Source organism: Protomyctophum parallelum, assembly GCF_964188405.1.
Source record: "Protomyctophum parallelum genome assembly, chromosome: 10".
In the NCBI taxonomy this organism is placed as follows: domain Eukaryota; kingdom Metazoa; phylum Chordata; class Actinopteri; order Myctophiformes; family Myctophidae; genus Protomyctophum; species Protomyctophum parallelum.
In genome coordinates this window covers 29,490,959-29,518,280 of record NC_139704.1, presented here as the reverse complement: position 1 = coordinate 29,518,280, position 27,322 = coordinate 29,490,959, and the positions used below count along the sequence as shown (strand labels likewise).

The window sequence follows — 27,322 nt, the reverse complement described above, 5'->3', positions numbered from 1 at the left end:
AAAAGCCATGCTAATGGCCTGGGCCGTAGTCTGGCAGTCTGGCAGTGTGCCGGCGGGTTCGACTCCCGATCCCGACGGCCTTTACTGCATGTACTCCCCCATCTCTCTCCCCCATTTCCTGTCAGCCTAATGTCTGTCTCTCTATAAAAAATATAAAATAAAGGCGAAAGCCGCAAAAAAGAAAACCCATTTAAAAGCCATGCTAGTGGGCCCTTGAGATGGTGTTACTCACAGCTTCTCCACATTTGATTTTGAGATAGCTTGAGTACAAGTGAACATTTTTACCAAAGGGTGGTGCTAGAGGAAAGATTATGGGGTCACACAAATCTGTAGGGTTCATCTTCCAGGGTAGAGAGCATGATTGTGCAAAGCAAATTCTACGGCAATCCAGTCAGAAGTTTTAGTATCTTCTTTTTTTTTAAAGGCCGTGTCGGGGCTCAGGAGTCGAACCCGCGGCACACTGCGACTGGATTACCAGTCGGGTGCCCAGACGGTTACGCCACCGCCTGGGCGTTTTAGTATCTTCTTGTTTGGATATATAGTATAGACCCCAATCCAACAAGCTCATATAGCAACAAATAGCAATGAAGTTAAGTATTTAAGAAATCAGGAAAAGGGTAGTGAAATTCACAGAATTTACACGTTTTCACTCAAATGCAAACAGTACAGATGCCGATACAAGTATCATTATGTTTATTGTCCGCTGGTGCAGTCTGCAATCAGCTGTTAATGAGTGCAGCTGCATAAGGGGGAAAAAGACGGGCCCTAACGTATGCCATGCCACATATAGTGGGTTTATAACCTTCCACTATTTGGAAATGTTGTCTTGCGGTCACACTATACCCACTATACATTATGCAGACTCCTTTATTTGCGGCTGGAGGTGTTACCCGTGGGCGTGTTGATGTGCTTTCCTTACAATTGCTATCTTGCCCACAAGGTTAGGAGTTGTAATGAGAAATATAAGCGCCGTTTCGTTTGGTAGAACGCGTAATAGACAGGTCGGGAGTGGAGCTGCCTGGACGCACAACAGCAGAACATTCACAGCTCAGAGGTCTTGTTCTCAACAAATCTCTGTGAGCAGAACTGGGTGTTAATCCATTGTGTTTTATGTCTATTCAAAGAAGTTATTGTCTCCACCAGGCCGAGGCATGGGGAGAGAGTATGTTTTGCACTCCGTCCGTGTGTGTGTGTGTGTGTGTGTGTGTGTGTGTGTGTGTGTGTGTGTGTGTGTTTGATTTGTGCCGTGCATTGTGCGTCATTCATCATTCGCTCGTTCCGTTTCATCACTCCATTGCGCAGCAAATAATTAATGGATTACAATAATATAAAATTCCACAAAGTCCCCAATTTTTACGGGGGAACGCCTCTTACGCAATGCTAAATCCCCAAATTACATCCTTGTGTGTAGTTGTTAGAAAACAGAAAACAGTGATGAGGATCAGCCCAGGTTAGGTTTGGGTATAAAACAAGAGAGGCCAGGTTGAGATAGTTTGGACATGTGCGGGATGAGAAAGATGAGGAGTACATTGGGTTGGGAGAAGGATGCTGAATATGGAACTGCCATGCAGGCGAGAGGGGAAGAGGAAGGCCAAAGATGAGGTTTATGAATGCGATGAGAGAGAACAGGAGTCACCAAGGAAGACACAGAAAACAGAATCAGATTGAAATTGTCGCCGTGGTGACCCCTAAATAGAATTAGCAGAAAGAAGAAGAACACGATGACAGATTTGATAAGATTACAAAGAAGACTGGAGTAGTGAGTGTATCCTGCTTTACTCTGAAGGACTAAAGTGAAATGTATGACATGTATTAGCTATGGCAGAACAACATAAACAGAACAACAAATGAAAAAAAATAGTGTAATTCAACAACAGAGGAGGAATAAGCAGAATGGAGGAAATAAAAACACACAGGGTAATCATTAATCCTATAGCCCTATCTATCCCCTTGGTAATGTATCTTCGGCTGGGTGATGAATGGCGATTTAGAATAGTTTTGAACACTCAGGATTAAAAGCCAAAGAGAAACAAAGGAGATATTGTTTTCTGCTTGCAAGAGGTTCATCTATTACTGCAGTCTTTGGTGTCCACCACCTCCCCTCTCATTAACCCTGCTGCCGCCATGCATGTGTGTGTGTGTGTGTGCGCGTGCGTGCGTGTGCACACACACACACACACACACACACACACACACACACACACACACACACACACACACTTATTGCGCTGACATCATCATTGTCCATGTTGATCAGCGGCTCTCTCTCTCTCTCACTCTCCCTCTCTCTCCCAGAATGCATCCATCATCTACTATACTACACAGTACACCCTGAGAAAAAGGTCTTTTAGAATGATAATGGCAGGCAAACACGCCCCTTGTAATATAATGAATACATAAACGTGTATAGCACAAATAGCAATATACAAAAGTCACTGCAGAGTATTATGTTAATATGATGATCAACTATATTTATTTGCATGTGCTAGAGGCCTACAATCGTCTTTAATCTATATGAATCATGTTCAGCATACAGTGTGGCAGAGGCGGGGTAACTCCTACTGCGGTTAGGGTGGGATAGGGTTAATAATGTGCGAGACGGACCAAGGCGCTGTCGGAATAGAGAGTATGCACATGCATGCTTTTCCCATCAGGACACGCCCCCCTCATCTAGACTGAGTGGCAAAACATTGAGCAGCATGGAGTGTTGGAGTTTGGATGCGCTTGTTGGAAATCACTCAACCGTCCTGCGTACCACCTGTTTCTAAATATCACATAATGCAGGAGGCAGCAAAATGTTGTGTTATTGAAAACAAGCACTTCCAAACTCTGACACTTGGAAAAATAATCAAATACAGGGAATTTCTTGACAGAAAGTAGCTCAAAACGTTTCTATGGTGGATTTTTATGAAACAAAAACTTTGCAGATAGAAAGAGGATAATTCAAGCTTTTCGTACAGCTGCAATGTTGGTGAGTTTAACCTTGTTTAATGCAATCAGTCAGGACTTTTCTGTTTGGATGAATGGGCTGTCAATGCCAGAAAGTCGTTTTTTGCCACTCAGTGGGCGTTCCCGCATAACTTCTAGGTACGATGATGTCACACGCATACCCTCTATAATGAGCCGTCGGACAAATGACACGGCACTGGCAGAGGCAGCATCTGATATTTGATATCTATATAATCTAGGGTAAAGGGTTGTGGTCGGGCTGATATTGCAGTGGCTTATGCTGCTATATGTGTGGCTTATTTTGAAGAGAAATACTGAGTAAGGTCACGGTGTTTCAAAAAGGAAATATAATAGGCCTACTGTAGCCTATAATGAGCACAATGGTGTATGTTTACAATAAATGCTGCAGATACAGTATAGCAGTATAGTATATAAATACTAGAAAAGTGTGCTCCTCGGAGTGCAGATGTCCACCAGGCTGTGTTGCCTACCCAGGGCTGTGTCAGGCATGGGGTGCAGCCTTAAGGACATGAGGAAGCTGCGAGGGGAATAGACTTTGTCCTATAGACGCTGCAACTTTTCACTCTATAGGGGCCAATCGCCATATGTGACTGCAATTTGGGTTTGATTGTGTTCAAAATATATGGCATATTGTCTGTAACAAATAATCCCTGCTCAATTACTGGCAAACGGTATATAGACTTCAGAGTATCAAAACAACATTCAACCAAAATGAAAAAACAACACGTAGGACGTGCAGTTCAAGAGTTATGGGCCAGAATGTAAAGTGGCTTGTTATAGTGCCATAAAATAAATGAAAAAATCGGCACACCAATTGCCAATTCAGGCTCCCAAGTTTCTTTACTTCTAATCAGGTAACGTTTCGGGCAGAGGCCCTTCCTCAGATCTTCCCTTCGGGGTCCTTCCCCGAACGGCTGCGGCCCGAAACGTTACCTGATTAAAAGTAAAGAAACTTGGGAGCCTGAATTGGTGTGCCGATATTTTCATTTCTTATATGACATTTTGATCCAGCACCCAGCCTAAAGATATAGATGTGCGTGTCCTTTTTGACTGTTTTTTCAGCCTCCTCTACTGCTTGTTATAGTGCCACCATAATGCTGATTTGAGAAGTTTAGCTTACTGGGAATATGCATGCTAAATTTCACGCTGATTGATCCAGTAGTGTCCGAGATGGACGCACAGACAAATGGATGGACGGACAGACACACAGACGGAAAATATAATCTTCGACTCCCAGCCTAATTTAGCCTGATAGGGAATGGATAATAATACTGTAGGTGGTGACATGGGGGTGTAGAATACAATGACAGCACAGAGTAGAGACTACAGATTAACGGGTACATTCAGCCAGCTCTACCAGTCCCTGGCTTGATTCCCGCCCAGCTGCACAGTGTGGATCAATATGAACTCCCTTATCAGCCATCTGACACCAGGCTATTAGACATGCAACAAACATCCATTAAACTACAGCATTTAGAGTTTTATCAGATGAGATGTCTTTTATTCACTCCAGACATGGAAACATCATACACGTGCTGCTACAACATAAAACACCAAGAGCCAATGTGAAACCTGAAAATCAATTAAAAGGTGTGTCATTAAAAGAAGCAGCTTGGACTCCTCATGCATAGAAGGAGGCATGAGGTCAGTCCGCTGCCCCCCCAGGTTGGCAGAGGAAGTGTAGCGCCCAGGATTACATTAGATAATTGGCACTGGGTGAAAAGAAAACTGAGTTACAAAATCGTGGGATAAAAAAAAAAAAGGAGGATGTGGAGCTTCTTCAATAATTCTTTGGCTTGAAGTTTAGCATCCTGTGACACTATTGTGAGTCAGGAAGTCAGCAAAAATAACTCTCCCCATGTGTCATCATAGGGCCTCGATGGCAACAGCCCAAGCTCCTAGCCACTTGCCCTTGCAGCCTTGAGTGGAAGTGGCTTATAAAGTCCTCAAGAGCGAGTCTGTGCCGATCTAGACTCGATTGCCTTGTGCAGTCCTGCTCTCTGTCCGCATGGAATCCGTGACCTACAAATGTAAGTACCACCACAAATAAATGATAAATAAACTGCTCCTAAACAATCTTCATCTGATGCAGAATAGATAACGCTCCAACCAATGTTCACAAGGGCTCTTTATTTACCACACCGTGAAAAACTATAAATTTTATAAACCACACAAACAAAACACCTTTTAACACAATGATTTATAAACACCATGGATGTATATGAAATGTCCTTTTTGACAGTCACGCTGTATTTAATTTTAAATGTCCATATTAATGAAATCCACATGTCACACAAACATACACAATGCAATGCAATATAACTGTACAAACTAAATAACAGGTAACACAATTGCATGATGGTAACCATGGCAACGAATGGTGTCTGTTTCCTGTTTCTGCACAAGGAGGGCGAGTGTATTTCCAAACAGTTTATTATACCCAGCACCCTAATCAAGGGAACTTGATTCAGCTGGAGAGAGCCCGAGAGCACTTCAAGTCAAGGGACTGGTTTTTAAAAAGGGCACAACAGGAGCCCTGCACTTGTTATTATTACCAGCTATGGATTATTCATGTCTCTCTGGAGGAAGAAAATTATTAAAAGGGTAATCTGAATTACAAAAACACTAACCGCCTGTGACATTTATACATCACAAAATCCCAAACAATCAAACCAGGCTGAAAGGGCACAGGAGAGAAGCTGGATGTGTACCATGCTGCACAAAGGCAGGGTATAGCCTAGTTGATCAATCTACGTTAACCTGCAGCCTCAGTGAAAAACCTGGCTTTTATATTCGCCCATGAATCATTTTTTTTAAGTCTGAACGCTCTTGATTTGATAAATGACCATGCCTCAATAAAGCTGCATAGGCAATTTGCTCTTCATGTTACAAAAGCAGGAATTTGAAAGTATACTGTACATGCACAAGCAAGCAGCACTTCCTAACATGACTGTAATTTCAGCCAATGTACGTTTTGATGTTGAAGTGTGATGTTGACCAAAGTGGATGACAAATTCAGGTCTGTCTGCCCCAATCTTGTATTTCTCCTCATTCCATCCCCAAATCTGACTCCTACCCTTTCCTCCGTGCCTCTTTCTCTTTTTTAGCTTTTTTCCGTACCAGAACCCTTTCGCTGCCATACTGTTCAATTGCACCCTCTCTGACCCTCCATTGGGTCCTTCACAGAACAGAGAGAAATCAATTCCAACTTTACAGTTTGAAATTACATTTCACAGCCTTCATCGGATGAGAGGGATGTCAGACAGATGGCTCTTCAGGGCTGTTAAGCAGCCGATTTGGGAGAGAGACACACACACACACACACACACACACACACACACACACACACACACACACACACACACACACACACACACACACACACACACACACACACACACACACACACACACACACACACACACACACAGTGTAGAGCACAGAGCAGACCTCCAGCGTCAGCTGGACCACAACTCACTTCTGTGGTGTTGTGTTGAACTTTGGGCAATTACAAGACACGTAGCCTACTCTTATCGAGAGCATTATGTTACATTTGAGGGGAGTCAGAGTAAGTGCCATGCACATTTGTCAAACAACGATTCTTCAAATGCAAACTGATCTTGAGGAACACTGAATTCATCATGATTTAGTGATGGGGGCGGTCATCATCTGAAAGTTTTATGTAATGCATTTTTGAGGGGCGCTAGCTCCTCCTACACAGGTTTAATGTTTGTCTTTTTGTCTTCAAAGTTTAGTAAACGCATTGACAAAGAAGGGAAAATGTACGTCATAATGTGTCGTTTGCGTCATATTGTCTCTTTACTGTTAATGGCGTTTACATCACCTAATCAACATGAGTTAGACTTATATTAGCGCCCCCCACTTCACACTTTTTACACGCCTACCACTGCTAAAACTGGGTTCTAGCAGGAAAAAGTACTCATATTAGGAGGTGCCAGAAGTTATGCCAATATTTTCAGGAAATCAGTGTGACGTAGGTGTCAGGTCACACCACGCATGGTTCGGGCCACGTAGCGGCACAAACCTCTTAGCAATATTCTGCTGACGATGCAGGAGAGAAATTTCATTTAATTCATTTCATGTGCCTGCGCGAGTACACATTGTGCTGTTGCTATTTTTTCACCAGCCGAGTGCACCATTTTACTCCCCTCAAAGCTCTGCAATTTCTCTTGACTTGTCAAGAAAAATTGTCGCTTGTATTGTATTGTATTTTCAGCACCCGCAAACTAAGTAATATAAATCAGGCTAAAAGCGGATACAAATCTTTGGTCTGAACTAGGCTGAAAAGCCTTGCTAGTATAGCCTCCAAGACATCATGCTGCTCCATTCATGGACCAAAGTGCTTTCAACCGACCAACCTTTCAATTGCAATCCTATAATCTCTAGCGGGGCTAAAGATGAGAGCCTACAGGGGAACATTGGGGTGTGTGAAAGTGTCGGTGGTTCTGCAGCTCACCTGCAGGTCTTGCTACAGTTCTCCTCTGTGATGCCGTCCTCGTCCTCGCCCCAGAAGTCCACGGCCGAGAAGATGAGTGCCATCAGAACGGCACAGCAACACACCAGGGCGAAGATCACAATGCACTTCTGCTGAGACTGCAAGGAGAGAGTGGGAATGGAGAGGGGGTGGGAGGGGGGGGCCACACAACAGCATTGATATTCAGCGTTTATTTTATAACAAGGCCAAAGGGCCCCAACCTTACCGTCTCCTAGCGAATGCACAGCTCAGCACATTGATATATATGATAGAGAGGAGAAAAGTACAATAGCTGGGGAATTCTACAAAAAAAAAAATATATATCATCATCATTATCTTTTCAAGCTGTCATTTAAAGGGCAAGGTGGCAAGTTGGAGGAAGTGAAAATGAGAGGAGGGTCAGGGGACGCAAGGGTGAGGATTGGCGATGGAATAGGAGAATGATAGATTAGGAAAGAGAGAGAACAGAAAGAGGAAGGGAGATTCTGGGGAGCATGACACAAGTCGCATAGTACAGAGAGAAAGTGATGACAAACGGAGAGAAAGAGAAACTGATTGTATGTCTCATTTCCTGGCTTGCTTTGCCATCCATGACAGAAGATGTTTAGTGATTCTCTCTCTCTCTCTCTCTGTCTCTCTCTCTCTCTCTCTCTCTCTCAGCACACCCAGCAGCAGCAGGGAAATCACTAAACCCATTGATTGATTTAAATATTTATTAACAGTTTGTAGAATTACAGTACATTTCAAGCACAAACTCAATACAAAGACTGTTAACTGTGAGTGGACAACCCAATTAAGCATTACACTTGTTTACAACAGGGTCCACATTGTTCAATTCATCAACATTTTTTAGCCCCTCTTAATTTTTGTTAGCATAGCACATTTGGGTCAAGTACAGATGATGTCATATCAGACAGGACTTGAGGGTCACCCCGATCCAGATGTGCAGTCAGCATGTGAAGGAGCTGACCTCACAGCTGTTCCACAACCATCAACTCAGCTTAAAACATCATACAGGGTATATAAGATGAGTATGCGCCCACACAACCTGTTCATGGGTGTTATGGGTCAATGTTTACTAATGATGAATGGTGTATTTCAAGTGATTTGTTTGTTCATTGAGTTAGTATCATCATATCTGTATATAGGCTATACTTCACAAAACAACACAACATTTGGCCATGGTTTGAGTGTATATCGGGAAGCAATTACAAGACACAAAATAGTGTCATGGGCTCATCTCACAAACAACCCCTCTGGGTGCAAAAACAGCTTCTGTTATGAGTCTCTGTGAAATACAGTCAGGATACATTATTGATGAGTGAGAAATTGCTGCTGTGTCCTACTGCTATCATTTCCCTGGGGAGCGTTGGACCTTGGAAGGACTCCATTCCACAAAGTGGAAGTGGAGTGCAAAAACAGCCGCCTCCTAAACACACGTGCTGTGGGGTTAATATCTGCTTCAACTAAAATGGAAAATGGAACAATGGAAGCAAACGCTACAGTGTGCCCTAAGCTCCTGTCAAGTGCAGCGCAGTGACCATATAACAACTGATGCTTTCGGCACAGCATGAAACTCATTTTCCAACATTGACACACTAGACCCGCATATAACCACATGGTGCACTTTAATACATACAGTAATATCGTACATACTGTACAAATGCCATCTGTTCGTCAATACCATCACTATATCACAAAATCATCAACTGTTGCACAATCTGTAAGAGTTTGTTGTGTTACTGCACACTGGAACAAAAAGCGTCAGATTTAGAACCGTTAATAAATCCTCTAAAGATCTGAACGCTGACAAATCCCGTAATTCTCTACAGGAGATATCAGATCAGATCTTTATTTGAATGCTACTGTAAATCGAACACACCTCCTTCAGCATACATAAGCACAGCTGTGCCTTATAGCGGGTGCAAGCTGACCCATCCTCAGCCGCCATGACTTTGTATCGGTGTACGAGAAGGTGACGTTAGCTGGGGTCATTCGACTCACCACCCGTCTCTGGCAGTCCTCTGATGCACAGCATGGTTTTGGCTCAGCCGACCTATGACCCTCTCATGATGATGACACTGTCCCTTTTCCAGTCTGACACCCAAGTTCACAGGCACTGCATTTCCCATAATTGTGCCGGAGAGGTGGTGAGTCGTGCATCATTAGCTGTGTTCTGTATGTACTCTCATCTTTAGCACATTAGGTGGTAAATTAGCATTTTATACCTCAGCATGGAGCCACGAGTCACTGGTTTAAAAATATCCACTTACACTTCATGCAAGTTATATACTGTATATCAGACATTGGGGTCGATTATGCAAGTGGAACAATATTACATATAATATTACAGTTTTAAGAGGTGGGGGCGTGTGGAATGTCATATAGCAATTATGGGCATGGTAAGAAGCGCTTTCGACACCCCGTGGAGTGCGCAAAACGGCCTTGAATTAGTCATGGGTGTGTTTAAGGCGTGTTTGAGACGTACCCAATCAACATGTCCGTACTATTCTCTTTACCAGTCAGCTGATGTCACATACGGAATGCGCCCTTTGGGGATCGTGGTATTACATTTCTTCAGGCTGGCACCATAGAAGACATGCAGGTCGATGAACCAGTTCCAATAATATTACATATCATATTACAGTTTTTAGAGCTGGGGGCGTGTGGTATGTCATATTGCAATTTTGGGCATGTTAAGAAGCGCTTTCGACACCCCGTGGATTGCGCAAAAACGGCCTTGAATTAGTCATGGGTGTGTTTAAGGCGTGTTTGAGACGTACCCAATCAACATGTCCGTACTATTCTCTTTACCAGTCAGCTGATGTCACATACGGAATGCGCACTTTGGGGATCGTGGTATTACATTTCTTCAGGCTGGCACCATAGAAGACATGACATGACTTTGTCACATTTGGGTTAATTATTCCTATTGCACTGCATGCTGTCACCTTTATGCCTCAAAATAATTTGTTTCTATTGAAAAACACCAGTAAAATAACGTGTATTATATTTTATTTCATTCAAGTCATGATGAAGGAATGAGTTGAATGTTGCTGCTTAATGCTGTGCCTGTGGCCCCGATGTTATATGGTCTTCGCTCGTAGCATTTTATTGAAGAAGACTTGAATCGGGTGTGATACAGCGTATGAAAGCAAACTTCCCACTGATTATGGAGATGTTTTTATTTATTTTTAAGGTTGAGAAATGAAAGAATTATGGCTGTTTCTAATCTCAACATTTTACAAAAAAAGACGCAAAAGAGGCTGTTGCCATGTCTCATAGAAACAAGTAAATAGGTCTATAAAAATAAGCGCATATAACAGGGGTCTGTAACCTATTTTAAATGAAGTGCCATGTTTTTATTTTCTAGATAGTGAGTCTGCCATATCCAGATTAATTTTAATGACACCACATTAAAATAAAAAAACATATTTTGATTGTCCACAAATATAAAGTTCTTCCTTCTTTTTAAATATGTTCTTGCACATTGTTATAATGATCATTATATATATCCCCCTGCAGTCAGAGTTCATAGTTTTAATGAATGAATGTGATGCATTGTGAGCTGGTATAGATCTGCTATTTTCAAAAGTAATCTTGGAAATTTTTAATTTAATTTTTGGATTAGCCGTCCTTAGTTGGGCAAATGCATTCATCTGGGGATCCTTGACATGGGAATGTGCTGTGTGAGGATCACTGGTTTAAACAACATTAGGAGAAAAGCCCAAATAACCACTTTATAAGACAGGCCCCCACTCTTCAGGTGTTTAAATCACGCCTCAAGACATATTTTTATTCTTTGGCTTTTCCTAGCATAGTATGAGCTTTTTGATGTTGAAAGTGACACTGTGTACTGTATGTTGTTTGTTTTTAAATGAAGTTGTGATTTTTATTATTTTATTGTAAAGCACTTTGGAACAACTTGTTGCTATTTAAATGTGCTATAGAAATAAAGATGGTATGGTATGGTATGGTAAGAAAAGCAACCACAAATAGTACAACTACCAATATTTACAAGCAACTTTACAGAAAAAGAAGCCGCTTATAATAAACAGACATGGCAACACTCTAGCAGCCTCCCAGAGCCGCTCAAGTGTACAATCAAACAGTGCTTTTTGTGTTTATGAGGTTGCGTTTATTAGACCCACGTCTAATCGTTATGCGCTGAGTGTTTTTAGGTCAAGGGGCTTAATAGCAAATTGCGCAAAGCGAAAATAATTAACATATGGACACTCCCAAAATGCTAAAATATTCAGGAACGCCGTATGCCATATGTGTGTGCGTTCAACACGGGCCGATATGCCTTTCATAATACGAATGCGCAGAGCGAGGCCAATTTATGTATTACCACATGGTAAAACGCACCTTCAAAATCTAGGCCATTGTTTCTTATTGTACATCAAAACCTATATTCTTAAACACGCAAGTTGTAATGTAGCTATCTCATGCATCTGTTGGTACTGTAGACCAGGGGTTCTCAACCTGGGGGTCGCAACCCCTCGGGGGTCGCCAAATTATTTTGGGTTGTCCCCATGTACATATATTTTGCAACTGAATGGCTGCAAAATAGAAATTAAGAGTTTACATAGTATTCATAGTACATGCATAAACCTCCTTAATGCTTATATCTGGTTTCAGTATTTACTTATGATTCATTTTCTCTATGATTGAGGTTATTGTAGCGGTCAATTGGGGGTAGGGAGGGGGGCCAGGTGGGCGTCGCGAGACATGGCCAAAGCATTTCCGGGGGTCCCCAGCCAAAAACGTTGAGAACCCCTGCTGTAGACAACAATACAGAGTGGGATGTTTGTTTAACCACTTTCAACCTGGCATCACTATTTTGGGCATGTCATTATATATACATGTATATATACATAATTGGACTATGGAAAAAGCCTAAACTAGTGACCCAGCTATAGGATCAATGGACAAGAAAGACATAGTTTACATGGTGCTATGTATTCCTCAGCAACAGAAGACTATGGTACAGTACTACTGTTTGCGTGAAGTAGACTTTGCTTTGCCCAGCAGACAAGAAAGACAGGAGATGTATACAGTATGCATTTGAGCGGGACGTGTTAGTGGACACTGTATACTGTAGTTTCCTGTGTAACAGGAATCAATATAAACCTTCAATTAAACAAAACCTTCTATCCTACAGTAACGGGAAAATAAATACATAACTAATAGAGTACTTCTCAGTGTAAGCCCATAATTATTCTTATGAGCTCAGCCACAAAGTAATCACACAACTTAAAATCAAATAGATTGTGGTGATTCACTCTAAATACAGCATTATTAACCACAAAGCTAAGCTACAGTATGTACAGTATACAAAAGGGGCAAGGCTTATTAAGATCCTTAAGGAGATTGTGTGAGGAAGAGTTGACCACCAGTGTTTAAATTCTGATTTCCGCAGACAAACAAAACAAACAAATCACACCCGTGTGAAGTGAGGGGCGCCAATATATTAAAGTCTAACTCATGTTGATTAGGTGATGTAATGGTGATATAAAACAAACGGTGCAAACACAAACATTAAATGCCATTAACAATAAAGAGACAATATGACGTAATGAGGGACAATATGACGTAAATTTAACCTTCATTGTCAATGGTGTTTTTTTAAACAAACATTGAACTAAAAACAAACAAATTAAACCTGTATATAGGAGGGGCTAGTGCCCCTCAAAAAAGGAAATGCTCCTCGAAGCACAGGTCTCTGCAAAGTAAATTTTAGCTAATCAGAATGAAATATGAAAACTGATTTCTCTGAGGTCTGTCTTAATAATAGTTAAGTAATTGAGTAATTGCCGGGAAATAATTTCCTGATTTGCCGGAAATTCCGTGTTATAATAGGCTACGGTGTAAAGGGTGGCATTTTTTCTGTTGTGGGAATGTGCATGTCAAGTTTCACACTGCGTACATGATTTGAGATTTAGACCCCGGGGCAGACCAAGGCGCAGATGGAGGCATTACATCGACTCACTGGCCTTGGAACGTCTCGGGATCCCCCAGGAGGAAGTCACTCTGGAGAGGGAAGTCTGGAGCTCCCTGGTGGAGCTGTTACCCCCGCGACCCGACTACGGATAAGCGGTTGAAGATGGATGGATGGATGGATGCATGGCAATCAATTACCGGTACACACATTTGACATACTGTAACTGTATATTCTGACTGCTACAGTAAATGGTAAATGGTAAATGGTGCATTTATATAGCGCCTTTATCCAAGGCGCTTTACAGAGATTGTGCATTACATTCACCCATTCACACACACATTCATACACCGATGGCAGCGGAAACCATGCAAGGCACCAACTAGCACATCGGGAGCAATTAGGGGTTCAGTGTCTTGCTCAAGGACACTTCGACAGTAACTCTGGGGGAGCCCGGGTTCGAACTGGCAACCTTACGGTTACCATCCAGGCACTCTACCCCTGAGCCACCGCCGCCCACCGACCACAGTACCTACAGTACATGTAATAAACTGCTTAGTCCGTCTGTCCGTCTGCAGTGCACATCACACTCCACTACTATAATTCAGCCAATTCCTTGTGTTAGGGATTAAATCAGACGCAGTGTTCTGGTAATTAATCTTCTGAGGTCGCTGATGACATAGCTGTCTCGCTGAAGAATGAGCACCAATGGCATATATTGGAATTCTCCCTTATGCAATCTTCTAGGCTGAAAGGAACATATGAGCTCTACAACTCTGACCTTGTACACAGTAAAGTCCTCGACGTTGACTGAACTCTGAGCTGAGGGTGGAAAGTTGTATTGTGAACTTCGTAGTTATTTTTAATGTTGGAGTTAAAGGAGATTAAGGTTATGAGTTGATTTGTTTTTCCCCAAAGATTGATGGCAATGACAAAGCTATAATGTTAGGGGTGACTGTTCATTAAGTTATATCAAGAGTGTAAAATGAGAAACGCTCTACCAAGGGACACATGAATCATAATTGATGGGATTCAGAGTCTGCTCAGTGGCTGTTTTAAAAATGTCCCCAAAGAGCCTCTGTGAAGAGAACTGTGTGCATGGTGTGTGGCACTGTGCCAATTGTACTGTCACGCATGCAAAAACACACAAATATAAACCCCCTATTTGTCTCTCCCTCTCTCTTACTGTCACACCATCCCAATTAGGCATATTCACATGCACGCATTCACGTTCGCACACACTCACACACACACACGCCTTCAATCTTTTTCTGTTTGCCTCATTCGCTGTACCCATTTCTCAGTCCCATCTATCCATCGCCCCATCTCTTTCTCTTTTTCTCTCTCGCACGCACACACGCACGCACGCACACGCACGCACCCCCCCCCCCACCCCCCCACCCCCCACACACACACACACACACACACACACACACACACACACACACACACACACTCTGAAGGTGAAGGCTGGGCTAGCCAGGGAGGAAGTTTATATAAGTTGGCGCATTCTACCGGCAGTGGCTCAGGAGGTAGAGTGGTCTGCCTGGATGCCAGAAGGTTCCCTCCTGGCTGCATGTTGAAGTGTCCTTGAGCAACACACTGAACCCACTGCTCCCAATGAGCAATGGGCCTCGCATGGATGCCTCCACAGTCTACAGTATGTGTGAATGTGTACCTGTACCGCATAAGACGCAATACTGATCTGTAATTAAGTGTGTGAAACATTGAACCGTGATGGAGCCATTGTAAAAGACATTTGAGTTGTCGGAAAGACTAGAAAAAGTACTATAAGTTAAATTCAGTCCATTCATTGCCATCCATTTACCACCATCTGTCAGCTACTGTAGGTAGAAACCTATTAAATATTTTTTGTGGGGACAGAGGTAACAATGTCATTGGATAGAATAGGCTACATTTTCTAAATATCCCAAGTTACTGTATATCCCGCCGCAATGGTAACCCGCTGCATTCAGTTTTAAAAATACAGTGGGACGATTTATTATTTATTATTTTCCAAAGTAAACTAGCAAAGCGGATGATACACAAGTAATGGCACCCTACAGCATCGTGAAGGCACTGGTGAGATAAAAGCTGGCGTGCTGCGAAAGATGACAAAATTGCTCCACAGTATAGCAGGAGAAAGCTGAATGCCAGGGGCCCAATTAGCCGCCAGGATCATCCGTTTCAAGTCCTCTGTGAAGACGTGGGGTGAATCAGGAGCTAGCTATACACTGTTCAGATACAGGGGTTTTGAACAGCACAACGACCCCATTGGGATGGGGAACATCAACAACAATATTCTGTCTCATTTAACCAGAGCCTTCTGGGATGCAGATGCTACAACAAGAAAGGAAGAGACAGAAAGAGGGCTATTGGAAGGACATAGAGAGCAGCACAGGCATGGTGAGAGAGCGTGTTTCACCGCGTCATCAGAGTGGACAGGCTTGTCTTTAGTGTGGCCAAGTTTCCAATCCGTGCACACAGCAGCTGGTGACAAGACAAGATTATGGGATGAGAGGAGGCTGACGGGGCAGTAATTATTCTACTACTATAACATTGGAAAAATCCTGTTTGTCTGCAGCCTCCATGGGTTGGCCAATTGATCATTGCAATGCACATGCAGGGAATTGAGCCCATCGGCAAGGAAGGACTGATGTATTATTATGAATTATTTATTTATCCGTTTCAAGCTGTTTATAATCATTGGAAAAAGGTTGAGGCAACAGACACGGTTTTGGCACGTGCGTACCACTACCAGCGCATGGAGTAGGCCAAATTGCATAATGCATTTCAGTCGTTGTACTAGTTTGTAGAAGAACAAAATGGTTGGGTCACGTCTAAGGCATTGATGTTTGTGATATGACTGCTAATCAACTATTGAAGCAGCCAATAGAGACATGCTGTACTGAATAATAATATTAACACACTCATAACGCTGGCCTCATGGGGTTTATTGCTTTAATGAACCATTACCAAGCCATTGTTGCCTTTACTATTTACATGAGTTATAGCCTACATTCACTTAACCCATTGTTTAAATTAGTAACTTTAACTGATTTGCAAAAAGTGCTAAATGCATTTTAAGACCACATTAATAATTCATAGAACTTACCGTTTGTTCATGATCTATTAACGGTTTACAAGAGAGGTCATTAATAATAATGAGTCAACAAGGCCTTTTAACAGTATGCGCCCAAAGCAGTGGTTGTGTATGTATACGACCTCCACCGCCTTCTCTATCTCTTGTGATGAGCAATGTTGTTCACGTATGTGTTGTATCACCAATGGGAATGGTTGGTTCTTCAACGGTGCCTCCGGCTTGTCTGGGCACTCCCAACAAACCAAGCTTCCCAAATGTAAGCTTGCATGGAAGGGTGTTGTTCACTGTCGCTGAACTAGCAACTCCAACAGGTTGGTTAGGGTGCCTGTTCAGCAGGGAGTAGGCTATGATCCTCTGCATGCATTACGCCTACCTAGTGAAACTCCACAACCGTTATGAAATGAAACAGCTGGTGACGGTGTAATGTGTATCCATTATGAAATGAAACAGCTGCTGACGGTGTAATGTGTATCAGAACAGACTGGTGGTTCTGCCTACACCCTGTGGGGCATGTCAAGTGTTGCATGAGTATTGGAGATAATGGTGTGTTCCACTCCAGTCTTGTCTCCAGAGCTTCTGGTGAAGCTACGAGTTTCACAGATAGATATAAATGTAACAGGCCTGAAGGAGGTTGGCTCCAACACGGTTCAATTGCCTTTGTTCCTTCCTTGTTAGTTGATATCTGGTTAGTTACGCCTGGCAGTGCCGGGTGGTTCCATTCAGAATTTAGCTGGATTTGACAGTATACCTAATCACTTCCTTATTTAATAGCTGTGAAATGTATTTGTGGTGTTTGCCAGATGTCCTAAAGCTATACATATGATTAACTAAACATATACATGAGTAAAAGAGAGATTTCTATTCAAATGACTTCAAATTCAAATTACAACAGTTTGTGTACAAATACACAAACACAGATGCACGCAACTTGGGCTCATACATTTCAAGACACACTGATAAGACAGATGGAATATTGGAGTAGCTGACCTTTTCCACACACTCTTTTGCCTGCATGTACATGGATAATGTAAACGGCAAAGGCTGCAGAATTCCGTCAGTTAAGAAATTATTACTCACACGATTCTCTAGATATTACACGCAGCAATCAATTCATCCCAGAAAGAAACAAGACGAGTTTCTTGGATCCTCCAGGGACACAGCAGCCGGCAAGAAGCATTCAGTTTGGAACTATGAATAGATCAGAGATCACTGCTTCATCGTAGCTGACCGAGAGGCGATGTGTGGAGCGGTCAATGCTGAATCTGCAATTATCTGCAATAATTTGGGCCATATCACATTTCTTCAGACCCATCAGTTTTTCCTACAATGACATGTCATTATACACATTTTGTATGTGTATGCCGTTTTCAAAGTCATCTCTCCAAAATGAGTTGGTAACACTTTACCTTATACTTATTACTTTATAATGAGTTATACACAGCAAAACAACACCGACCATTTAAACAATGAAATGGACTTCCTTGACTATTCATCTCTCTTCTGTCTATACACACACTCACACACACAGAAAGTTGGGAAGAGTTTCGCTCACTTGGAGCGTTGGCCAGGGTGTCGTAAGGGATGGACAGATAACCTGTGTTAGGGATTGAAGTGTGTGGGAAGAGGTGGAGGACTGGATCATATCCTGGAAGTAGAGCAGTAAGTAGAGCGTTGCCTTGTAGGTCATTGATCATTGGAGTTGGCCAGCGCATAGAAGTTAGTGAAGGGATCACAGAAGTGAGCAGAATTTGAGAGCACAGATGATAGGACCATGGGTAAAGGGGAGGGGGTCAAGTACTGACCCCTGGGAGACTCCGGTCTGTCCCAGTGATACCAAGGTCAGAAAGTGAAGCTGGCGGTCAAATGCTGCAGATATAGGTCAAGATTGATGAAGATTGAGGAGTGGGAGTCAAGCTGGGCATCATGGAGTGAGTGCCTGTGTCTGTGAGGAGTGCCGTTTCACTTAATGTGTTAGCCATCATCCATCATAGTAGAAGGAGCTCCAGTAACCCAACCATAAATAGCTTGAATAAACTGTCCTGAACGAAGCCCTGTCTTAGTATAATCCTCAACAAAATAGCAGATAATAACAGGATTCCAACCCCTAGTCACCTATGTCCCCTTGCATAACATAGGTATGTGACATTTAGGAAATACACCTGGGAGGAATACTTCAATTTCCAATAAACAATTGAATGTATGTCTGCTCTCTCGCTTTACTGTCAGTTCATTCCCTCTCGTTTTAATTACTTCATAACACTAGGCCCAATGTTAAGAGCTGTGAGCTCATTATCCATATCTGTACACTTTGGCTAATGGCTGCTGCGCAAATGATAATGGTTTTCTGATTATGAGAGATCCTGTGCTTACGTAGACGTTTTAATTTGCCACTGTGCAAATGTATATTCCACTGTGCCTATTATAATGGCACACATTTTGAAACACACATTTCCAGAACAACATGCGCATTTCCTGGCTCACAGTTTATGCTTGCTTCATCTTCCCTACTTTCTATTTTAATAAAGGGTGAAGTCAGGAGCAGTCTCAACTCTACTTTCTTGTTTCTTTTTTAAGAAGCCTGCACTGGGCCCACTGCTGTGATATCTCCAATACTGAGGCTTAATGAGAAAATTTTCCCCTGGACATTTGTCGATGTCAAGATGAGATATTACACTATAGCTACCTGGTACCTACCATTATGTTCTGGGGCCATTCAGCATTTGAACACTTAATCTAGAGGTTCTTTCGGCCACTACGTACAGTATACTAGCGTCTGGTGGTGATTACTGTCAAAAAAGCAATGGCCTAATGGCTTGTGACTGACATTTAGTGGTCCATGATCAAGTGTTGGATGTAGCTTAAAGAGCTAGCCAAAATGTTTCAGAAGGGGAACAAAACAACAACACTGATGGATAGAGAGACAGACAGACAGCAACCAGTCACTCTGCTCTGGAAAGGCTGAGCAGGCAGGACTTTGTCCTGATGAAGACAGCACAGAGACCACAGGATGATGGATTTGACAGGAATGATGATACAGTAAGACGGAGAGGTGATGACACCAAGTGTGTGTGTGTGTGTGTGTGTGTGTGTGTGTGTGTGTGTGTGTGTGTGTGTGTGTGTGTGTGTGTGTGTGTGTGTGTGTGTGTGTCTGCCCATGCGTGTGCACTACGCATAACGATAGGTGAGAAAAGAAAAGAGTACAGTTAAAAAAGGACAAAAGGACACACCAGAATGATTCTAATTTTGTTCTGAAGATGTTATTTTTCTGCTCTAGTTTCTGCAAAATGCCTCACCATCACCCATTACTAAACACTGACCTGCGTTGGGCCTGCCTGACTGTCAGTGTCACCAGGTAATCCTCTGCAATGGAATTGATTCTCATCCCTGTCTCTAGTTGCCGGACACCAAGCAGACTGCTCTGTCCTGTGAGTCATCGAGCTGCTAAACAGATACTGTAGCTTGTCAGCCTTTTCAGGTGACAAGCACTTGGAATTGTAGGAGTTGAGGCATTACATTTTGTCTGACTCATTTCCACAGATAAACATTGTGAAAATAGTGGGTGCCCGCTGGCCAAGTGGTCCATGACGACCTTTGCAGCATGTCTTTAGTGGGCCAGACCAGAAGTGAGGGACATTTTTGGTGGCGAAATCTCTTTGCTTCCATTTTGTTTGTTGGGTCCATATAAGTACTTTGAGACATGATAGCATTTTCAAATGAGTAGCTTTAATACTTTTTTGGGACAATCATTGTTTCCCCATTAACACAATCTGTATACGACGCCTGTACATACGTGAGGTTGTCCTAGCTCATCCTCAATGATACCGGGCGAGATAAGAATATTCAGAATTTTTCAGTTCGCCTTTCGGCTACCGTATGCTACGCTCTGGGCTCATATTAGCTTACCGTTGACTTAGCTGTTAGCGCGGCAGAAAGAATGACTCGTCTCTCCTAATCCAGGGCGCTCTCCGTGGTTATGAACGGATCTATATACTGGCGCTTGCTTGATTTGGTCTGCCACGGTAACAAGATGTGCACAAGCATGCACTACAGTGGGGGGGGGACACGACAGGCCAACAGTACGCACACCTAGGCCCCCGCTCCATCATGATTGGCGGAATGCCCTTCTCTGTCCTGATTGGATGAAGGCTGGGCCACCTAAACCAAAAACGAAACCTACGTTTTTTTGACCCCAGGGGCTAACTGGGGACAGGGAGGAACTCCTTATGGTCAGCACACTCTATAGTAGGGAGGATTATCACAACAAAACAAAAGTGATATTTGAAATCACTGAATATACCTTTAACTCCCATTATATGCAGAGTAGGATTTTGTGCAGTTTACTGTAGATGGTATATGTTACAATTAATTTTGATTCACACTTAAAATTACACACACACAACTGCTATGACATATAAAAGTATGTTATAAAAGTATATAAACATCTAGGCCTATAATAGTAATACATTATCATAATTAGATAATTATCCCCAAAACAAGAAATGACGATAACTTTGCTTTAATTAACTTAGAAAGGTGATCTAAGAGTCTAAGTCTGTTTGTGATGTCTACAAATTCATCTGTTACCATGGTGCAATCATGCCACCTTTTTAATTTGCATAATTTGCATAAGTCGTGAAAGAAATTAGGTCAAAATAAGGACATTTCTACATGTTTCACATTTAGTCAAGGATTATCTTAGGTGGTTTTTACACGAGAACGGTGTTCATAGAAAACGTCAAAATAAAGTATCGTTTGCTGGTGTTTACACGAGAACAGTGTTTTCAGGAGGTGAAAACGCAACAAAGTGAAACCACCTTCCAGAGTGGAAATCTTTGAGAACGCTGTTTTATCCCTTCTCCGTGTAAACAGGCAAAACGGTGAATCCGTAAAACTTATGACATCATGGCTCACGTTGGCGCATATGTTTATTACATATGCACCAACGTGTTCCTGAACAAGCCTCCCTCCTCGCCTACAAAGTGCTGCTCATCAGCGATGGTGAATGTAAAACCATGATGTAAATAAAAAGCCTTGTGATAGGCGGCAGCTGCGTTTATGTAGCCTAATGTATTATAAAATATATAACCATCCCGTGGCGCGCTCTGCCTGCATGCTCTGGGCTGCCTATCAGCCTGTCTGTCACCTCGATGCGTTAATGCTGTATAATATTTTTTCTTTCTTTTCTTTGAGGTGTTAAAAAGGTCCCGGCCCACAGGTTGAGAACCAGCGCTGTAGACTACCAGCATAAACCACTGTGTTACAGGCTCTCAGACTTTAATGTCCAAGGCTGTTTTATGGTTGGTGTAAATGTTAATGCCAACTGACTGCACTGTGTGCTATACGTCTTTTTTTTAAACTGATGACCTTCTGTCATGTAATGATCTGAACACAATTGAATTGCCACGTCGTCAACGGGGGTCTCACTTGCGTTTCAGTCCCTCTCCGAAAATACTAACTATTACAAATATTTCTATGGACCGTTGATGCAGTGCATCTTTTCAGAGTCAAAACCTCTGAGTCTATAGTGGTTGGGTTAGGTTAGGGCATATAATGGAGGGCACTGTTTCAAAATGTTTCCAAAATTTGTAGCCTACTGTATATGGCTCCTCTCTGAAACAACGCACCGATGCACTGCTTTGTCTCAACACTGTCTCAATGTTCCGGCCCTTAGCTTATCCCTTCTGCTTCTCACCACAGAGATACAGTGTACTCTCAGTTCTCACATTGTGACAGCGCTCTGGTTCCCCTGAGACATCACAGCAGTCTTGAGCGTTCTCCCTGCAGGATGTGTTGCCTGCTCCCCTGACCTCACTCAACAAAACACATACAGTCACAAGTTCGGCTTTCTGTGCCTTCGCAAGTGATGCTGTAGACACATTACGGAAGCCGCCTGGCTGGCACGAGGCCATTTTTCCATGTCTGTTTCACTTGAAAATGCAGTGTTAATTTCAAGTTTAACACCCTTGATTAAATAAAGCAGAATAAGGAGGCCATGTTTTTTGGCTCTGGGCTCCTGTTGGCTGCTGGCCTGGTGACATGACTTCAGAGGGTTTCCACTATCAATCTGCTTGTTGAGTTATTATGCTCTAACATCTCACTTCTGTTTGGATCATTGTGGAATAGGAGTGCATAAAACATGTAATATATATGTTTATATATACAATATAATCCCATACTGACAAACAAAGTGGATTTGTGAGACCTACTCAATAAATCAATAATTTCATGAATCAACCAACTCCAGCCTCTCACAAAACAAGCGAGAGAAATATCCCTTGACTGCATGCTTACCACAGCTTACTCATTTTCACTCACTAGTATCAAGGTACCCTTTTGTATTGTCTGGTAGATTTTGGGTTTTCTGGTGGCTTTCTTGTAACATCTACAAAATGGTAAAGGTAAAGGGTAAAGTTAAGGTAAGGTAAAAAAAAACACACCCGTGTGAACTGAGTGGTGCAACTCCCCCCCCCCCCCCCCCCTCTCCTCTCTCTCTCTCTCTCTCTCTCTCTCTCTCTCTCATATTAGCAGGCAACAGTGCAGCACTAATTCTATCTCTCTCTCTCTCTCTCTGTTTCTGGCAAACAGCGCCCCTACTGGTACTAATTGTCATTATACTGGTGCTCATGGCCACATAGGCGCACGGACACGGACATTGCTGTTCCTTGGAGTGGTTGCACCACTCAAAAATAACTACAAAGCCTGAAATAGATTTTTTTCAAAATGGAAAATAGGGGTTGGGGGGGGGGGGGGGGGAGTCATTAAGATTAACTATATAAGTCTTACATTGTCCATTTCAGATTGCATTCCGTCGCTCAGCTCCAATGAAGGTGTGTGTGGTGTGTGTGTGTGTGTGTGTGTGTGTGTGTGTGTGTGTGTGTGTGTGTATACGTGAGAGAGTGAGTGCGCAAGAGAGAAAGAGGAAAACACATGAGAGATGGACGGAAACAACAGTAGTTTTTATTGATTTTAAATATCAATAGAGTTGGGTATGCCTTTCTGTGCCTATATATACCGTTGTACAGTGCATGTCTATACGCTCTGTCAGTGGCATAATTAGGCTTTATCACTATCAGCCATGGGTTCTTAGAATGAAAGGGGTGGAAATCGGTTATTTGTCGGGTAATTTGGACCATTTGGGACGGTTCTGGCACGATTCTATAGTTACTACAAGCTCATTCATCAGCAGCACCACATGTGCTGCAGTGCAGAATGTGAAAGAACTTTCAAATCAGCAATTAGTGCTGAAATGGAGGATGTACTGTAAGAACATACTTTTGTTGGTTACAGAGAGGGTAAATATGAAGTTTGGCCCAAAGTCAGAGTTTGAGGGGGCTATGTTTATTAATTACACAGATTGCTCCATGCAGCACCTTCCTCTTTCCACTGCTGATCATGTCCAGCGCATGTAAGAATTAAGCAATATCGGCAAGTTAGATGACGTGAGACGGGGTGTTTAAAAAGAGTTTGACACATGCTGCATAGACGCGTCTATGCAGCATGTGTCAAACCTTTTTTTTCATTCATCAGCAGCATCACATGTGCTGCAGTGCAGAATGTGAAAGAACTTTCATATCAGCAATTACTCACCAAGTGCTGAAATGGAGGATGTAAGAACATACTTTTGTTGGTCACAGAGAGGGTAAATATGAAGTTTTGGCCCAAAGTCAGAGTTTGAGAGGGCTCACCATGGGAACCAATGTCGCCATCACCGACGGCTGTTTGCTTAACGATTTTGACAGCTACGGCGATTGCGTCACAGCTGCCGTACTTCCGCCTTGCGGAGCCGTCCTGAAAACAGTCCCTACTGACGGGAGGAGGAAACGACGGCCGGTTGTCGGGGGCCCCCTAGTGGGGGCAAAACCCAGCAACCCTATGCAAATTGCGCCTCTGCGCTCTGTGCACCACCCTAATACTGTAGAAGTGTAGATAAAGACCCAAAGACACAATGCCAGCAGCACTATATTAAATCTATCTAATACAATTTTGACCTCACTGACTTTGGAAAAAAAAGTAAAAAGAGGGGGGCTTTATTCTGCGACATACTGTACTAGAGTCATGTCCAGGGGGTGTACTTGTACATCAAAGCTGCCTCACGCTACAGAAACAGGAGATAGGCTCCTGCCCCTATGGGCCTCATGGCTCGGCCGGGCCTCATGACATCATGGCTCGGCAAGACTTACTTACTTAATTTATTCTGCAATATAGATTTCCCTGCCAGGAAATGCCCTCATGACCCCCACAATAAATGTAAAAAGAAAGAAACCACTGTACTAATGAACTCCAAATGTGCCATGGTGTCAGACTAGACTATCAGTGTCATACATAATTCCGAAGAAAACCTAGACACTGACATTCAGAAATGGGGTCTTATGATCAAAATAAGAACATAAAAACAATATCTAGAATTTGTCACGGACACATCTGTCCGTGTACGGACATATTGATGACCCCTGGACACAACATATAGGCTACTCCCTGTTCCTCAATTGATTGGAATTGATTGGCCCTCCTGTCTGCCATTTGCTTCCAATAAGTGCTTAGCTTAGCTGTAAGCTGCAGACCCTCACATTGGCATACTGCTTATTGAAGCTATTTGGGTGTTCTTTGAAGGTGCACGTTCTGACAGTTTATTAACAAACACTGATGCAGCTGAGGTTCCTGCTGCGCAGCATGTCGCTCTGCCTGTCAGGTATGAAGTGGGTCTCTCTCTCTCTCTCTCTCTCTCTCTCTCTCCTCTCTCCTCACTCTCTCTCTCCATCTGTCTGTGTCCAGCTACTGTAGCAAGGCAGAACTGTTAGATGCGTGACATATTTACTAATACTTGGGATGCTTGGCCACGTTCCATATACTGTATTTTGGAACTTCTAAAAGGTTTCTGTCATAAAAGCACTATAAATGTTCAGCTTGACTTTTCATGTTCAGTTTTTGAGCGATGTGCCTATACTACACCAAACGATCTCCAAAGAGTTCATTCATATTATACAGGCAGACAAAACCGTAAACAAAATTTAAAAAGCATGCTCTAGATTTGGGGAAATTTGTTTTCTGATTACATGAAGCGTTGCAGACATTTCCACAGTGACTTGAATCACAAAAATAGCAATTTTGTCGGCGTGATTGGATTGCCATTTTCTACCATCTGAATTGCGGTCAACGGCATGATTGGCTGAGCAATGAGAGCATCTCAACTTCCTTTCCCCCTAACCCTCCCGCAAAGAATATAAATACAGTTGTGTTGAATTGCTTCTTCTGTGTTGATTGAAGGCTCTCAACTCATCGTCTCTGGAAACCTGCAAACCATCACTCTCCATAGCACAGTCCAGGGACAAGCTGTCTGTGGCCAGCCAACCTCAGTAACTAACCACCTCACTGACATCCACTGTGGCGGGGCATGACAAAATCCCCATCAATCTCTCCAATCAGCAGGGAACTGTCTCACTTCATGTCTCCCCGCGCACTCTGTCCGTACCCTGCTCAACCCCTGGATCTATACCCAGAGTCTAGACTATCCCACTGGGGGCTATCCTGCAGAGGCTGAAGGTTCAGCAAAGCCGATTGTTCGCAGGCCATGTGGAATTATCAAACACTGCCTGTAATCCACAATTTAATGCCATTTCTCAAGGGAGGTCCGTGTGTGTGTGTGTGTGTGTGTGCGTGCGTGCACAGTATGCACGCGGTCTAGAATTCAGAGGTGTAATCAAATGCATGTATGTCACCTGTGACATGCTAGATGGAGATTGCACCCAGGCTGCCATTTGAGCTAGGCCGTAATGTAATTGATGTCTGAAAGGCAGACAACCATGAACAAGACAACAAGGACTTTGAGTGACGGTGTTTCTCTCCATCGGACAGAAACGCGTCAAAGCTATATCGGCGGTTGCTATTGGCAGAGGATAGATGCCCAGCTCCTGGATGGCTGGCCGTCATGCTGCAATTCAGCCAATCAAGAATGAGTGATGGCATTGTGATTTAGAATCCCAATTAAGGTCTACTCATCCTTCGCTTTTATTTAGTTACGAGTCAAATAATTCATCCAATGTGGTGAATGTACATACAGTAGGCTATTGGCAGTGACATTCATCCAAAACATCACCCGCTATTTATTTTTTGTCAAAGGAGCAATTGCTATCATTCTTGTGAAAGGACTTCAGTGTGAGGGGAAGTCTAATATGCACTTCACATTAAATAACCACTTTAAAGCTCATGCCCCGCCCCCTATACATGTCATTTTACAGTAGGTGAAAATTTACCCCAGATTCTTTCTTGATTCAGTGTGCAACAAAGCATATACTAGACTTAAGGATTAAATAATGACAACTAGAGGACAAATAAGAGGACCTCTGATTTAATTCTAGCCATCAAAGACAACCTATTTTACATCCACTCAGGTGAAACAGGTCAGCGGTAGCCTCTCACCAGCTTTAGTTTGACCTTTTCCCTGACCTGTCCAATTATCCACTTCACAGAACCACAGGCTATAAAGACAAACGTCAGCACTGGCATTGAATCGGACGTCCTCAGTGATAGACACTGACTCGGATAAGGGATTACTGACTTCTGTGTGTGTGTGTGTGTGTGTGTGTGTGTGTGTGTGTGTGTGTGTGTGTGTGTGTGTGTGTGTGTGTGTGTGTGTGTGTGCGTGCGTGTGCGCGAGTGAGCATGGCAAGTGAGTAAGTGAGAGAAAGAGAAATAAAGGGTGAAAGAGAGAGAAAACAGAGATGGATTGGTGAAGCCATGCAGTGACGAAGCACAGTAAGGTAACATGTTAATTATTTATAAAATGACAGATCAATTCAAAGACATACTGTGCTGT

At 42.9% G+C, this 27,322-nt stretch overlaps 1 protein-coding gene across 1 annotated transcript in view; it reads right to left on the bottom strand.

Annotated features, from left to right (window-relative positions):
* The window catches only part of LOC310865776 (inactive phospholipase D5-like), a gene marked incomplete at its 5' end in the record, with an annotated part of 107,127 nt that overhangs the window by 22,810 nt on the left and 56,995 nt on the right, over nt 1–27,322 (bottom strand). Inside the window, one exon of the mRNA XM_083774982.1 lies at nt 7,448–7,584. Within this exon, the coding sequence (XP_083631108.1) occupies nt 7,448–7,584 (137 nt within the window). The remainder of the gene's footprint in view (nt 1–7,447; nt 7,585–27,322) is intronic.